The 14,921-nt window shown below is 50.6% G+C and overlaps 3 protein-coding genes across 4 annotated transcripts; 2 read left to right on the top strand and 1 right to left on the bottom strand.

Annotated features, from left to right (window-relative positions):
- Positions 1-752: 752 nt before the first annotated feature.
- On the top strand, positions 753-4,326 carry LOC109783530 (replication protein A 70 kDa DNA-binding subunit B). The gene is made up of 12 exons (XM_020342128.4): positions 753-1,056; positions 1,267-1,413; positions 1,502-1,717; positions 1,815-1,992; positions 2,089-2,356; positions 2,450-2,552; positions 2,656-2,780; positions 2,873-2,951; positions 3,038-3,182; positions 3,291-3,451; positions 3,551-3,671; positions 3,760-4,326. The coding sequence occupies exons 1-12, from the start codon at positions 926-928 to the stop codon at positions 3,952-3,954; spliced, it is 1,869 nt and encodes a 622-aa protein (XP_020197717.1). The 5' UTR covers positions 753-925; the 3' UTR covers positions 3,955-4,326.
- Positions 4,327-5,089: 763 nt separating this feature from the next.
- Positions 5,090-12,713, bottom strand: LOC109783529 (ninja-family protein MODD). Of its 2 annotated transcripts, none has more exons than XM_020342126.4 (4): positions 12,175-12,713; positions 11,474-11,973; positions 6,308-6,607; positions 5,090-5,740 (listed from the first exon to the last, which is right to left on the bottom strand). In XM_020342126.4, the coding sequence occupies exons 1-4, from the start codon at positions 12,696-12,698 to the stop codon at positions 5,325-5,327; spliced, it is 1,740 nt and encodes a 579-aa protein (XP_020197715.1). In that variant the 5' UTR covers positions 12,699-12,713; the 3' UTR covers positions 5,090-5,324. The 2 variants fall into 2 exon arrangements, with proteins under 2 accessions (XP_020197715.1, XP_020197716.1); XM_020342127.4 differs by having other exon boundaries at positions 11,474-12,050; positions 12,175-12,681.
- Positions 12,714-12,825: 112 nt separating this feature from the next.
- LOC123493783 (uncharacterized) lies at positions 12,826-14,686 on the top strand. The gene has a single exon (XM_073496860.1). The coding sequence runs from the start codon at positions 13,989-13,991 to the stop codon at positions 14,676-14,678; it is 690 nt and encodes a 229-aa protein (XP_073352961.1). The 5' UTR covers positions 12,826-13,988; the 3' UTR covers positions 14,679-14,686.
- The last annotated feature ends 235 nt before the right edge of the window (positions 14,687-14,921 follow it).

The following is a 14,921-nucleotide window of genomic DNA, read 5'->3' on the forward strand; positions in this document are numbered from 1 at the left end:
CCAAAAGTTAGTGTACCAGCAGAAAAAAATGTCTTCAAAAGATCGTCATTTTTCACAGATTATTTGCATGTGTCGATAGGTGTTTTGGGCATTTGACATGAATGCCATGAAAATGATAAATTATATAGAACGATGAGCGGAAAGCTTTCAACTCTGAATGAAAGCAATTTATTTTGTTTTGGGCATTTGACATGAACAACGGGGGGTACTTGCAAAACTGTACCGCTGACCGGTCCGAGCTCTCAACTGCCACTTGTCGCACTGTGATTGGCTTTGGACCAAAACATCACATAGATGTGCAAGTTTTGGGAGGCCTCAGTTCACTTTTGCAACTTTTGGACTAAATCATCACATTACCCAAGTTCATGCATCTGGGGTGCTATTACCTCTTCCGCTCCCCAAGTCAGTATTTCCTCTTCCCACGGCCAGTGGACACAGTATTTCCCCCCTCAATCGTCTCACACACACTTCCTCTTTTTTTTGAGTGGTGTCTCACACACACTTCCGAATTCAAAAAAGGAATCACGTGTGGATGCTGGGCCCCAAAGCCCTCCTCTCGAACCAGTTGGGCCGAGAAAGCGGTACCACCACACCGCTAGCATATTTCTATCCCCCGCTCGCTCGCTTCTGGCGCGAAAACTCCCCCCAAATTTCTCCCGCCAGAGACACCAAAACGGAGCCAAAAAAAGAAAACCATCCACGCGCCTCCCGCCGTTCACAGAAACCCGCGGCAATTCGCAGGAACCCCAACCCCGCCCCCGCCCGCGCCCGCCAATTTCCCCCTCAAAAGCACCTTATAACCAGCGCGCAGATCCCATCCCTCTCCCAACTCCAAACCATCTCCGCCGCCGCCGCCGAACACCACCTCCACCGCCCACGAAATCTTCTCCCCGAAGACGCGCGAACCCCGCCGGAGACGAGAGGCATGGACGCCAAGTCGGTGACGCCGGGCGCCGTGGCTCTCATCCTCGCCAACCCCACGCCGGAGTCGCCCGACGACGTGCCGGAGATCGTCGTGCAGGTCCTCGACCTCAAGCCCATCGGCTCCCGCTTCACGTGAGTGCTCTCCCTCCTCCTGTCGACCCCCGCCGGATCTATCTGTCCCTTCTGCTCGTAGGCATAGCGCAACACGCAATCGCTCGTTTGTCTTCAGAATCTGTTAGATCTCTCCATTTTGCCCCGTACCGGCATAGATCTGTTCTTCTTTGCGCCAATTTCCCCCTGTATGACCTGTGACCCTGATGGACTGTTCTTGCTGCCTTGCAGTTTCATGGCCAGCGACGGGGAGGCGAAGGTCAAGGCGATCCTCTCCACCCACTTCGCGTCGGAGGTCCACTCCGGCAAGCTCCAGAACCTCGGCCTCGTCCGCATCCTCAACTACACGTGCAACGACATCCCACAAAAGACGGACAAGTAAGCACAATCCCCACTCCTGTTCCGCCGTTCTTACAGATCCGTTTCATCCTTCACTGAACACCGCGCTCTGTACGGTACACGGCAGGATGGTGATCATCACCAAGTGCGAGGTCGTGTCCCAGGCGCTCGACGCCGAGATCAAGAGCGAGGTCAAGATAGAAGAGCCAGCGGCTCTCATGAAGCCCAAGGAGGAGGCTGCGGTCCTCTCCAAGCCCATTGGCGGGGCCCCGGCTGCGATTATGCTGAAGCCGAGGCATGACGTGAAGTCCGCGTCCCAGATTGTTAGCGAGCAGCGCGGAAAGTAAGCTCTTCTTGCATATCCGCGTCCTTACTCTGCTGTTTTGCTGAGGAAATCTGTGAAGAATTGTTGCTCACTTATGTCACTTCTGTGTCTGCAGTGCTGCTCCCGCTGCTCGCTTGGCCATGACGAGACGGGTGCATCCTCTGATCTCCCTGAACCCCTACCAGGGGAACTGGGTCATCAAAGTGCGGGTCACAAGCAAGGGCAACCTCAGGTCATACAGGAATGCCCGTGGAGAAGGCCATGTCTTCAACGTAGAGCTCACTGATGAGGATGTAAGTTCCCCTGACAAATGTCGAACGCTTTCATGCATGTATTTGCTGAACCAAGCTGCGACTGTAAGCTGACTTTGCTTGATCTGTGTAATACAGGGCACCCAGATCCAGGCCACCATGTTCAACGAGCCTGCAAAGAAGTTCTATCCCGTGTTTGAGCTTGGGAAGGTCTACTACATCTCCAAGGGGTCGCTCAGAATTGCGAACAAGCAGTTCAAGACAGTCCAGAATGACTATGAGATGACCCTGAATGAGAATGCTGTTGTTGAAGAAGCTGAGGGTGAATCTTTCATTCCACCAGTGCAATACAACTTTGTCAAGATTGATATGCTGGGGCCATATGTTGGTGGCAGGGAGTTAGTAGGTGAGACTGAGTTGCTTGAATTCAGTGAGCTATATTAGTAATTCGTTGCTTTCAGACTGACTAATTTTACTCTGTTCCATCTTTTATCTGTAGATATCATTGGTGTTGTTCAGAGTGTATCACCTACTTTGAGTATCAGAAGAAAGATCGACAATGAGTCAATCCCAAAGCGTGACATTGTTGTTGCAGATGACTCGTAAGCATCAACTTAACTTGTTGATATCTTAACACGTGGTGTATGTGATATTGATAGCTTGAAATATATGCATGTTCTCATATGCAACTAATTTTGATTATAGGAACAAAACTGTCACCATTTCTCTTTGGAATGATCTTGCCACCACTGTCGGTGAGGAACTCTTGGACATGGTTGACTCTGCACCTATCATTGCAGTCAAGAGCCTGAAGGTGTCTGACTTTCAAGGTAGGCTCTTGTTACCCTTCTAATAAATCATTTTCTGAATAACAATGTGATTTTATTTGTGCTAACAACCTGTTACTAAATTTCCCTACCAGGTGTGTCTGTTTCTACAGTAGGCAAAAGCACACTTGTGATTAACCCAGAGTTGCCTGAGACTGAGAAGCTTAGAGCTTGGTAAGGCCCTGATACTAAATGCTGTTCTTTTGATAAGCTTTTAAGATCTTCTGTGATAGATCATGACCACTATCTTTGCTGAACAGGTATGAATCTGAAGGCAAGGGTACTGCCTTGGCATCAGTTGGTGCTGGAATGGGTGCATCCAACGCTGGTGGCTTGAGATCAATGTACTCTGACAGAGTTTTTCTGTCTCACATCACAAGTGACCCTAACTTGGGCCAGGATAAGGTGAGATTTTGAATGCTTGTTAGCAGTACAAAGTGCATCTGAATCTGAATAATTCATTACTGTATACTTGCAACTGCCTGCAGTAAGCTGATCCGAGTTGTTTTGCAGCCTGTTTTCTTCAGCCTGTATGCCAACATAAGCAACATCAAGCCTGACCAGACCATGTGGTACCGCGCTTGCACCACCTGTAACAAGAAGGTGACTGAGGCACTTGGATCAGGATTCTGGTGTGAAGGGTGCCAGAAGAACTATGAGCAGTGCTCATTGAGGTAACAGTCCTACTCAGTTGCCGTAAACACATGCTACTGCCATTTAACGATCCGTGAAATACCAATGCTAAGCGTGCCTTGTTCACCGTGGCTCTTCAGGTACATCATGGTGATCAAGGTCTCTGATCCCACTGGTGAGGCCTGGCTGTCTCTTTTCAATGACCAAGCAGAGAGAATCGTCGGCTGCAGCGCAGATGAGCTTGATCGGATCAGGAAAGAGGTAAAAGCTCATGCCTTGCCATTCAGAATGCAGACATGTCGTTTGCTCTGTGATCTGTGTCTAAGACTGTCAACTGTGTTTTTTGCAGGAGGGCGATGACATGTTCCAGCTCAAGCTGAAGGAAGCCACCTGGATTCCTCACCTGTTCCGTGTCAGCGTCGTGCAGAACGAGTACATGGGCGAGAAGAGGCAGCGAATCACCGTGAGGAGCGAGTCACCGGTCGACTACGCCGCTGAAGCCAGGTACCAGCTCGAGGAGATCGCCAAGCTCACCTCCAGCTAGAAGAAGATGCAAGAGGAGTATGCCTGCTCCCCTCGAGGAGATTCCCAAGCTCACCGCTGCCTGCTGGGAGAAGATGCTCCCCTTGAGGAGATAGATATCCAGGCTCATCGCACTAGACGGAGCCATGTTTTGGCCCCAAGTTTCCTGAAGTGTAGTGCTGCTTCAGCCGTGTCTTTCTGCCGTGTCGCTCCTCAAATGTAGTGGTAACTTAAAACGTGTTATATATGTAGATGTTTGATTCGGAGGACATCGGGGTATTCTTCTGTTCTACTATCTGTTTGATCTGCAACCTTCTGCATATGACAAGGATGTATGCAGATCCACTGCTAGCTGATGTTAAACATGTTCTGAGCAAGTGCTCCTCCTGGCTTAGTATTCAAGAATCACTGCACTATTCTTTATGTGTCCCGGGGATGTTTTCTTCTGTGTTTTGAGTGGTGTAAGCATAGCTGTTAAACGTTGAGCATCACTTTCACCAAATCTGTTGGCTGACAAAAGTACTAGGTTTGAGCACCACAAGGTAGTCTCAGCCTTGCCCTGCTGGGCTTGTTGAGTTGAAAGTGGATTGAGTAAGTTGGTTGCTGGGAGGTGGGGGGGAAGATTTTTTGACTTTGTAGGGGTTAACCCCTCAATCCTCTCTAACTGAACAAGCCTTGAAGATCTGTACCAGACTAACAATGTACTACTATATGGAAAGCTACCAACTCTGAAGGTGCGACTAAGATGTTCCATCACTTCTGACTGGGTGTCATGTAAATGGTAAGCTGTGACTGGTTGCTGGGAGCTGTGAGAAGCCAGCCACTAAGATCAGTAGCCATCATGAATGGTGACCAGGCTAACAAAGTACTCTATACAGTAAGCCACTGACTCTGAAGATGTGATGAAGATGTTGCATCAGTTGTAGGGTGTCAGGTACATGGTTCGCTACTGACTCCATGAAACTGGTGCTCCATCACTAGTGACTGGTTGCTGGTAGCTTTGAGAAGCCACCAACAACTGACCAGTCGCTGGTTCATAAAATTTGCTCCAGCAGGCTGGTTGCCACCAACAAGCTGCTACTGTATCTACAAGACCATGACTGCAGACCTTTTGTCCTAAGACGGCGACGGCAACAACAACAACAGTGGGAAACAAGTGACCACCACCAGAAGAACAAGAATGTTCAATCTGTCATATGTTTGCTATTTAGTTGTCTGTAGGAGCAAATCTCCCACCATGTCTTCAGTTTCAGGATAATAAGTACTGTAATGTGCAGTCTGTAAAACATAAAATGCAGTCTCACGATGAGATTTCTAGTTCCAAGCTAAGCTTAGGGCTGCTGAGGCCACACGCGGAGCACTTGCGCGACCCGCATGCGTGCGCGCGCCGGTCTAGAGCGACGGGGGGTTGACGACGATGTGCCTCATTGGGTGGGTGACTTCGCTGCCTCCGGCATGCGCCACAAACTCCGCCGGAGTCAGGAAGCTACCATGGCACACACACACAATCCTCACCTCCTCAGCTCTGCTGTACTGGTACAAGAAGCCGTCGATCCTCTCGCCGTTGGGGAGCCCGCTGGTGTACACCACCGGCATCTTCCGCACCATGTCTGCCACGCTCCTGGTCCTAGTAGCTCTTGCCGCCGGCCTTTCTGAACCATCCTGCTGCTCCCCTGTGGAGATGCCAGGGGCTGCTGCTCTCACCACCGATGCTGAAGATGAAGGGGTTGTCACGGCGCTGCTTTTTGCACCCTCAGACGAGGGCAGAACAGCCGATGACAGGCTCCGCTCTAGAGCGCCAGGAGTTCCTGTAAGATTACACACCAACATATACCGTGGTGATCAACAGAAGCAAATCTCATAGAAGGTAGGAACACTGAAATAAGAACCAACTGCTACTAATTACTGTACTAAACAACAGCATGTATAGAACAGTCCGAATCTATCAGTAGTCGCTTTACAACGAGGGTTGGTTAGCATAGTCAATTATTGGTATCCTTGCAGTTCCTGTTCAAGGACATGTTCAATAGGACAAATACTGCAACTGCACGGTTTTGGTCCAGAGGGCAGGATGAATCCAAGCCACGACTTAATTTGGTGGTTGTATGTTGCTTGGCTTGGTAGTTCAGGCGGCAAAGCCAAGTACCTTAAAATATATCCAGATAACTACATGATTAAAATGGCATAATTTTTGAAGGGTAACACACGGAGGTAAGCATGAAAGTAGGAACGTAGCATTGTCAGATGAAGGTACCATGCCTGCGAGCTGTGACACGGAATTTGTTATGTAGTCTAGCATAAGAATGCAATATAGCAAAATATCTTGTGATGCAGCCTTTCAAAGCTTAATTATGCAATATAGCAAATTACTTTACCTTTCAAAGCTGAATTCCTTTTCGGACCTTGTGATGCAGCTGGAGGCTGATATGGTGGAGGAAGCCCACTCAAGCGACGCCTCACATTGGTACGGTTCATTCTTTGTACTGTTGCCTTTCCTCCTGCCTGCTCACTCATTTCATCTGGGTTCTCTCCAACCTCCCCTACAGAAGCGTTGGAAGAGTTCATCCTGTCGATACTCCTCTTCATTTCGAGTTTGTTCAGAGTTTCTGCTAGCTTCCTCTTCCTCCACCCATCCTCGATGCCAGCAGGGAGTGAACTTGTCCTCGCGAGGATTCCTGCAGAAGATATTGTTAGACCATCCTCGAAGTAATGCACCCTCACTTAAACTAATACTCCCTCCGATCCAAAATAAGTGTCGCAGTTTTGCACTAAGGTTAGTTCAACCTTTAGTTCAAAACTGCGACACTTATTATGGATCGGAGGGAGTAGTACTTTATATATGGCAAACTGGATCCATATATTAAGTATCACATGTCCTTACAAAAAAACCCTTTACAAAAAAGAAAGAAAACACTTGATAGTACTGATGGTCATTTCAGGCAATACTGAAGTTCTTGACTGGACCAATGTATAATTGACATCTTACATAAATAGATGTGGAGATGACCCTAATGCCCCAGTACACTATATTGGCATGCTTCAACAAGTAACTTAGAGGAACAACAAGAAACCAGCAGACTCCCAATGAAAATGCATACTAGTAACGGTACTGGAAACCTTTTTCTACCATGAAATAACTTTGGCATATAAGAATAAGACCCCACTTTCATCAATCATGATGTGGTTGGTTGGTTCAAAACTTGCCCTGTATCAATGGAACCAACTTTTTAAGAAATAACCACATGTTCGGCATAATACTAATATATCCGCTCCAATAGACCCTTTTGAAAATATATCTAATTAATCTTGAGGCAAAATGGTTATTTAGCCCAAAAATGAATCATGTAGACGTAAATATTGAAGACAATGAAAGGGGAAAATGTGCACCATATGGAAGCATGTTTTGGGGGGATCTGGTCACGGAGAAGGTGGAGGGTTGTTTGCCCACTTGCACTCTGGCAACCAATCATGTGTGATGTCTCTTGCCGACTACAAGTGGTGGTCATGACGGGGCTGCCGAAATCCATGCTCGGAATAGCTTCCTTGGTGTACAATGGGCATTTCTAGTGTTGCTCGGACATCCGTGTCAACTTCGATCGCCGAGTCTGACTCTCCGAATCCATGTGGATTCATGGATTCGAATGCTATTTGCCATGCCAAAAAGATATCATGCCAAAATCGGGCACCATCTGATACCAGATCCAAGTAAATATTAGACTAGGTAAGCGAGCACGTAGGCTTCACACCATAAAACATGCTTGATATAGCATCCTTGGTGCACCAAATAATCAAGGTACTACCGTGCAACAAACATCTCCAACATTGCTCGGACATCCTTGCCAAACTTCGGTTGCCAAGTCAACACCCCCAAACCCATGTTGGATCAGGCACCAAAATCGAATCTTGCGTTTGAGTCAGTGTTTTACACTAGGTAAGTGAGGGCACAGTTGTACAACGGAATGTCAAGCCAGAACTATGAGGCCGACGACATTTGACTTCTTCCTCGACGATAGACCTCTAGGGTGTGTAGCTTCGGTTGTCGAGTATTGCACCCCGAATCCGTGTCGGATTTGAGTGTTTTTGACACGTCCAACAATGTCATGCTGGATAAGGCATCAAGATCCTCTACCACATCTTGGTAAGTGTTAGACTCGTAAGCGAGCATATGGCCATCACAACAAAATAGCGAGCTTCAGAGCTAATATGCCCAACAATGATCAACTTGTTCCTCGATGATATAGACCTCGACAGGTGTCCAAACTTCGATTGTCAAATCCGACACCATGTCCGAGTAAATGTTAGAGTAGGTAAAGAACACATTAGCGTCACAAGATACACAGAAATGGCAATCGACTACGATGGTCGGCGACGCTCGAGTTGTTCCTAAGCGATAGACCTTGACGAGGTTCTGACGTTGGTTGCCGAATATGAGGGCCCAAATTTGTGTGAGATTTGAGTGCTATTTATGCCGTGTCCAACAATATCATGCTGAATAAGGCAGCGAAATCATGTAACAAGTTCAGATAGATGTTTGACCAGCTATCATGTGCTTTGTAAGATACAAAGAAATGGCCAACATTTGATGCTACTCTGCCAATCGAGCACAATGACATCGCAAGGTACATCGGAACGGCAAGCGTCGGAACTAGGATTGCTAGCGGCTTCCAACTTGTTCCTCGACAATAGACCTTGACGGGTTTCCTACTTGAGTCGCCGAATATGACCATCTCATGTGCTTCACAAGAAACAACAAAATGGCAATAGCTGATGCTACTTTGCCAAACGAAAAAAATGCAATACTAGGCAAGCAAGCACATCGGCGATGCAAGGTACACGGAAATGGCAAGCATCGGGACTAGGATGGTTGATAATGTTTGACTTGTACCTCAGCCATAGAGCTCAACGGGTTCCAACTTTGGTTGCCAAACATGGCATCCCAAATTTGTGTCATACTTGAGTGTTATTTGTCATGTCAAAAAATGCCATGATGAATAAGGCACAACAACCGGGTACCATCCCGGAAGAATTCGTGTCATACTTGAGTGTTATTTCCCATGTCTAACAATATCATGCCGAATAAGGCATCGGAACCGTTTACCACATCCGACAAAATGTTTGGCCAAGTATGATGTGCTTCGCAAGATACAGAGGAATGGCAAGCATTGATGCCACTTTGCCAAACGAGTAAAACGTTACATTAGGTATACACGTAAAGCGTCATCATAAGGTTTGCCGGAATGACAAGCATCCGCACTAGGATGGCCAATGGTGTCCGACTTGTTCCTCGGTGATAGACCTTGATGGGTTTAGAACTTCCGTTGCCGAATATGACCGCCCGAAGTCGTGTTTCATTCGAGCGTTATTGGCCATGTCCGACAATATCATGCCGAATAAGGCACAAGAACCGTGTACCACCTCCAAAGAGATGCTTGACGAAGGATCATATGCTTCGCAAGATATAGAGAAATGACAAGTGTTCATGCTACTTTGCCAAATGAGTAAATGTTACACCAGATAAACAAGCACATTGGCCTCGTAAGATATGCTGGAACAACAAACATATGGACTAGGATGGCCGAGGGTGTTCGACTCGTTCCTCGGCGATAGACCTTAATGTGCTTTGAACTTCCGTTGCCAAATATGGCCGCCCAAATTTGTGTTGATGTCGTGTCCGACAATATCATGCCGAGTAAGTAGTCGAAATCATGCACCACATCCAGATAAATGTTTGAATGGCCATCATGTGCTTCACAAGATACAATGAAATGGCAAGCCTTTGATCGCACTCTTCAAACGAGTGAAATGTTACACTAGGTAAGCAAACACACTGGCATCACAAACTACACCAGAATGGTGAGCATCAGAACTAGGATAGACAATGTCTTCGACTTGTTCACCAGCGACAAACTTCGACTGGTGTCCAACTTTGATTGTTGGCTATGATATCCCAAATCCGTGTAGGTCGAGGGCTATTTGTCTTGTCCAACAATGTCATGTTGAGTTAGGCATAGAAATCATGTACCACCTTTGAATAATAAATGTTTGCAAAGCGCCATGTGCTTCACAAGATAGAAACAAATGACATGCATTTGACCTAGTCTGCCCAACGACACTGTACTTAGGGTTTGGTTCCCCGACGACGGGGATGTGGTGGCGACGACAGCGCCATGCAGAAGAGTAAGGTTTCCCCAACTTGCTGGCGACGGCCTTGTTAGCGCCATAGAGGAGGATGGAGGATTGTCTAGTCATTGCTCTTCTGGTGTGTGGCGGATCTGGTTCCGTCTTCATGCTTTGCAGGTTGTCGTCGAAGGCTCCCTCTGGCGGAGGTGGTCGTCAAAGGCGTCCTCTAGCGGAGGAGACGATGCGCTTCGTCTCTTGGTCCAATGCCTCCTCCTCCAAACGATGAAGTTCGGCTAGCTTCAGCTTCGACCGGGAACTAATGAGGTTAGGTTTCGCCAGACCCGTTTGTCCGAATCTAGGTTGCTCGTCCAACCTTCTTCGTTGCATTCTCCGAGGCGGCGATATGTTTTCGTCGACATCTTCTGGCTCCACCGACGACTTCTTGGCTGCTACATCAACAACATTCCTTGGCTCCAGCGGTGTTTCGGAGGTCCAAGTGCAGTATGAAGCATTGCTTACGCCGCACCTCTAGCGAGTGCAGGAGGAAGACAGCGTCAATTTCCCCAGGAGCCATGTGTAATTTTTTGTTTCTTTAAGGATGGTCCTGTAAGGGTTGGTCGACTTGAATAAATGGATTTTGGCCACTTTACAGAAAAAAATACAAGCTAGTGAGCTAAAAATTGCTTGTCTCGGCGGCCCTAGTACTTTCTATCCCTATAATAGGCTAGAGATGGCCGCCCAGGCAGCTACCACACACCCTGATTATACCTTGCTTTCCCATCTTCCTAAAATGGTACACAAATCATGCAGTGTTCTAATAGACCCTGGCACACAAATAGTTGTAAACAGGACAGCTCCATTATACTAATGTAGAAGTTGTCAAATAAGCAAGCCAACCGAGCTGTAAGACAATTCCCCGGTGCCAACAAGGAAACACAGATGGCAACACATCACCTTAGCTTGCCGAATCCACCTAAGATCCAGCGGCCTAGCTATACTCCAGAGAGAAACAGGGGCGCCTTTTACTCCATACTAGTACTGGTGTACTTTATTCACCGGCCAGGTGCAATCGGCAAATGGCAAGCCCTAATTCCACTTTCCTAATGTGCATTGCATGATTGCATCTATTCTCAAGATTTTTCTTAGAAACAATGAAACTATTCATGTCCTTTGTACCAGATAAAAACAATCATGTCCGTTAAACCTACCTAACACAATAGACTATTATTTGTGCAGTTTTTTTTGGAAATAATAACCAGTGAGATGTGTGCATTTTTTTAATTTTTTTGGAAATGAGATGTATGAAGTTACTAATACTACCACATTGCTGAGCTTGGGAACTAATTGAGCTAATAAAATACTACCACATGACTAATACAAAATCAGTACCGTCACATGGAAACATCAAGACAAAGACGTACCTTCGCGGTCCGACGAGCCTGTGGACGGGGGGCTCAAGCTCGCCCGCAGCTTCCCTTCGCCGTCCGACGAGCCTGTGGACGGGGGGCTCAAGCTCGCCCGTGGCAAAGCTGCGGGCTCCACCACGACGCCGTTAAGAGCGGCACCGGCACCACTCCCCTGCGGCTGGACCTCGACGCCGCTCCTAAGGGAAGCGGCGCTGTTCCCCGCCTCCGCCTCCGCCATAGGCGGCAGGGAGCTTGTCCTGGCGAGCGCGGGCGGCGCCGGCGTCACCTGCTGGATGCAGGCGACGGACGAGGACCTGGCGAGCCCCTCGCCCCTCCTCCTCTCCTGCCCGAATCGCCCCCCGAGCGACAGGCCGAGGCTAAGCTCGACCTCCTCGGTCTGCGAATCCAGGCGCCCCGGCTTCTCCTCGCCGCGACCGGCCTCGCCTCCCCCGCCGACGCCGCGCAGCAGGTCCCTCGAGTAGGCCTCCATCGCCGGCGAAGCCACGAACTGGTCACTGCACAGAGGAAGCTCCCGCACGGAGTCGTTGCTTGGGTCAGAGGAAGCTCGATCCCGCGCTCGTCAGAGAAGAGCCTGCCGCGGGGAGGGACAGTCAGGAACCAAGCACAATTAAGGCCAGCAGCTCATGACACAGGAAGCCAGAGAGAAACGAGCGCATAGGAGGAGGAGGAGGATCGAGGAGAGGGGCGCGGCTTACGAGAACTGCGCAGCCGAGGAGGGAGGTGGACGCCATTGATGTTGTCCGGTGGTGTGCTGCTGTTCCGGTCTGCTCTGCTCGCCGCTGCCTCGCACGGAGAGGAGGAAGGAGACGCGCCCTCGCAACAAAAATAATTTGCTTCTCGCCGGGGCCCCTCCGCCCTGCTCTTTTGCTTTCGAGGTGTGAGAGAGGGGGAGGGGTACTTTGGGAATCGCGGACACGGGACGGGACGCCGCCCGCCCGGCAGGACACATGTCGTGACAGGGGGGACGCGTGGCGTGGCTCGCGGCGGAGCCGAGGCCGGAGCGGAAACGCTCGCGCTGGAGGCCGGACGGAGCGCGTGGCCTGCGGGGCGTACGTGGAGTCACGGGCGCGAGCGGCTGCGGCTGCGGCCGCGCGGCGCCTCTGCGCTTCAGTTTCGACCGAGCGGAGGGCGGGGCCTTTTGGCCCGGTCTCCGGTGAAACTGCGTGCGCGACCAACGGACAATGACGATGCAACTCGCCGTTGTGGTCTGCCTATCCATCTATCTTCCATCTTTATCTATCTCTCTAGCCGCTTAAAAGGCGGCCGTTTTCTGTCTAACGCTTGTTTTTGGCTACTTTTTAATGCTTTCAAGTAGAATAACATGTATCTTCAGATGGAGAAAAACTATTCTACTACACGGCAGGGGCTAGAGTATGGATCTACACCCATCCACTTGTCGAACAAGTGTGTATCTACGTGTTGGACAAATGGCTTCGATTACGATAGGAAGTTTTACCTGCCAGCTCCACTTTTGAGTTTGACTGTAAAAGATAAAAGAGCAAAAAAAAAAAATGAGAACCAACATGCGAGACGTACTACATGCGTTGTTGCTATCGATGACCGATATCACAACTATCGTATTCCTTTACCGCATAATTGATACCATTGATGTTGACTGCATATGGTGCCCATGCAAGTGGCAAAGAATCTTCACCGCCTCAAAAGATATTTGATATACTATATAATTGGGTTGGAAAGAAAGTGACCAGTGACACCGATGTACACAAATAATAGTCTAATGTTGATTATCTTCAAATAATGTGCAACTTGGGCTTAAGCAAATAATAGTCTAGCGCTAATTATGTTTTCAAACAACCGCAGTCGTAGATCCAGCGGTAGTAGGGGCAGCAGCCCTCTGTCCGGCGAGGGTCGGCCTCGTCCCTGCGGTCCGTCGCCTGGTCCGCTCCGCAGGCTTCTTTCACCGGGCGCGCGATCTCCAGATCCGCCGGCTCCGCTGCGAATCCTGCTCCGGGGAGAAACCTCCAACCCGCCCCCCCTCTCCAGACCAGGGGTCGCGCCTGCGCTCCACTTCGACGGGCAACGGCGCCTTAAATCCATCGTGGTCGCCCCGGAAAGTCAGCTCTGTCTTTCCCCTTCAGAGGTGGAAGAAGGATGGACGGCGGTCTAGTCGCGAAAAAACCGGCGTCCAGGCAAGGGACCGGCGGGCAACAGTGCGCGCCACCAGGCGCACCGCTCGGACCGTGCCCACGGCCACTCCTCCTCCCTGGAGCAGGAGGCCTTCTTAAGCCGCTTCAAGGGCAAGTGTTTCCACTGCCTGAGCAAGCACCACCGGCGCAAAAGACTGTCGAGATCCACTGAGATGCATCATCTATGAGCTGCAAGGCCACTTCGGCCGCAAGTGTCTGCAAAATCCACGCAACGTTGGCCCGGGAGGGGCTGCCCATGCCAGAATCCAGTCGCTGCGCGTCTGTCTACCGGTGAAGGAGTGCCTCTGCTTCGACCCTCCGCCCCCTCCCCGGCCACGACCACTGCTGCACCGGCCCCAACCATGGAGCGTTTCTCCCACACCGACCCGTCCAGAAGGCCGCGCGAGAGCAACAAGATGGTGGTCTCCTCCCCGGCCATCGAGCACGTGGAGTACATCCTGCGCCAGCATGCGGTGACCCTCACCGCGGCAGACAGAGCGCACGCCACGACTCCCATGGCGGTGGGCAAGGCCCTTGACGAGCAGCTCCGCACCCCTCCGCACCAGCTCCGGGTCACGGCGCACCACCAGGAGGCCTTCCTGGTGCACTTCGGCCTGCCGGCGCACCGTGACAACGCCGTCCGTCGTGGAGTCCTCAAGGTCGACGACGACAAGTACTTCATCCGTGCGTGGCACCCTAATGATCACGCGGCCATCCTCAAGCTCTCGCTCCACGTCCGCATCGTCGTCGAGAACCTCCCCATGCAGTTCTGGAGCCTGGAGGGGGTGGATGAGGCTTTCGGCGACTTCAGCCGCATCGATCGCCTCGACAGCCGCACGAACGAACGCGGCCACACCAAAACGTTCGCGTGCTGGCTGTGGGGGTGGGACGTCGCGCACATCCCGACGAAGAGGGCGCTGTGGGTGCTGAAGCGCGGCGCTGGCCGCGTCGACCAGATCCTTGGTTTCTCCCCGCCGGACTTCAGCGTGCCTCCACCGCCAAACGTCCACCGCTACGACCTCCTCATCCACGTCGACAGGGTGGAGGACTAGACCCCGCTCTCGCCGCGATCCTCGCACTCCGGCTAGAGCGGGCTCCCGTCTTCAGGAGAGGAGGACAACCGCCCAATGCCGCGGACTGAACCGGGCACCTGGGTGGGGGGCATTGAAGATGGGCAGGGGAAGAGCAGGTGCAGCGTCATTCGCGTCACCTCGGCGGGCTGCAGCAGCTTTCCCATCCTGGGAGACCGGCGGGACCAAGACGGCGACGCCAAGGCAACCATGGTGGCCGATCCT

Source organism: Aegilops tauschii, chromosome 4, assembly GCF_002575655.3.
Source record: "Aegilops tauschii subsp. strangulata cultivar AL8/78 chromosome 4, Aet v6.0, whole genome shotgun sequence".
NCBI classification, from domain to species: domain Eukaryota; kingdom Viridiplantae; phylum Streptophyta; class Magnoliopsida; order Poales; family Poaceae; genus Aegilops; species Aegilops tauschii.

Excerpts from the sequence above, each read along its gene's own strand:
- LOC109783530 (XM_020342128.4), top strand. The coding sequence starts at position 926 with ATGGACGCCAAGTCGGTGACGCCGGGCGCCGTGGCTCTCATCCTCGCC. Across the intron at positions 2,553-2,655 it reads ATTGTTGTTGCAGATGACTC|GAACAAAACTGTCACCATTT; the intron begins GTAAGCATCAAC and ends TTTTGATTATAG. Across the intron at positions 2,781-2,872 it reads GAAGGTGTCTGACTTTCAAG|GTGTGTCTGTTTCTACAGTA; the intron begins GTAGGCTCTTGT and ends TTTCCCTACCAG.
- LOC109783529 (XM_020342126.4), bottom strand. The coding sequence starts at position 12,698 with ATGGATAGGCAGACCACAACGGCGAGTTGCATCGTCATTGTCCGTTGG. Across the intron at positions 11,974-12,174 it reads TCCTCGGCTGCGCAGTTCTC|TGACCAGTTCGTGGCTTCGC; the intron begins GTAAGCCGCGCC and ends TCCTCTGTGCAG. Across the intron at positions 5,741-6,307 it reads AAGGAATTCAGCTTTGAAAG|GAACTCCTGGCGCTCTAGAG; the intron begins GTAAAGTAATTT and ends GTAATCTTACAG.
- LOC123493783 (XM_073496860.1), top strand. The coding sequence starts at position 13,989 with ATGGAGCGTTTCTCCCACACCGACCCGTCCAGAAGGCCGCGCGAGAGC.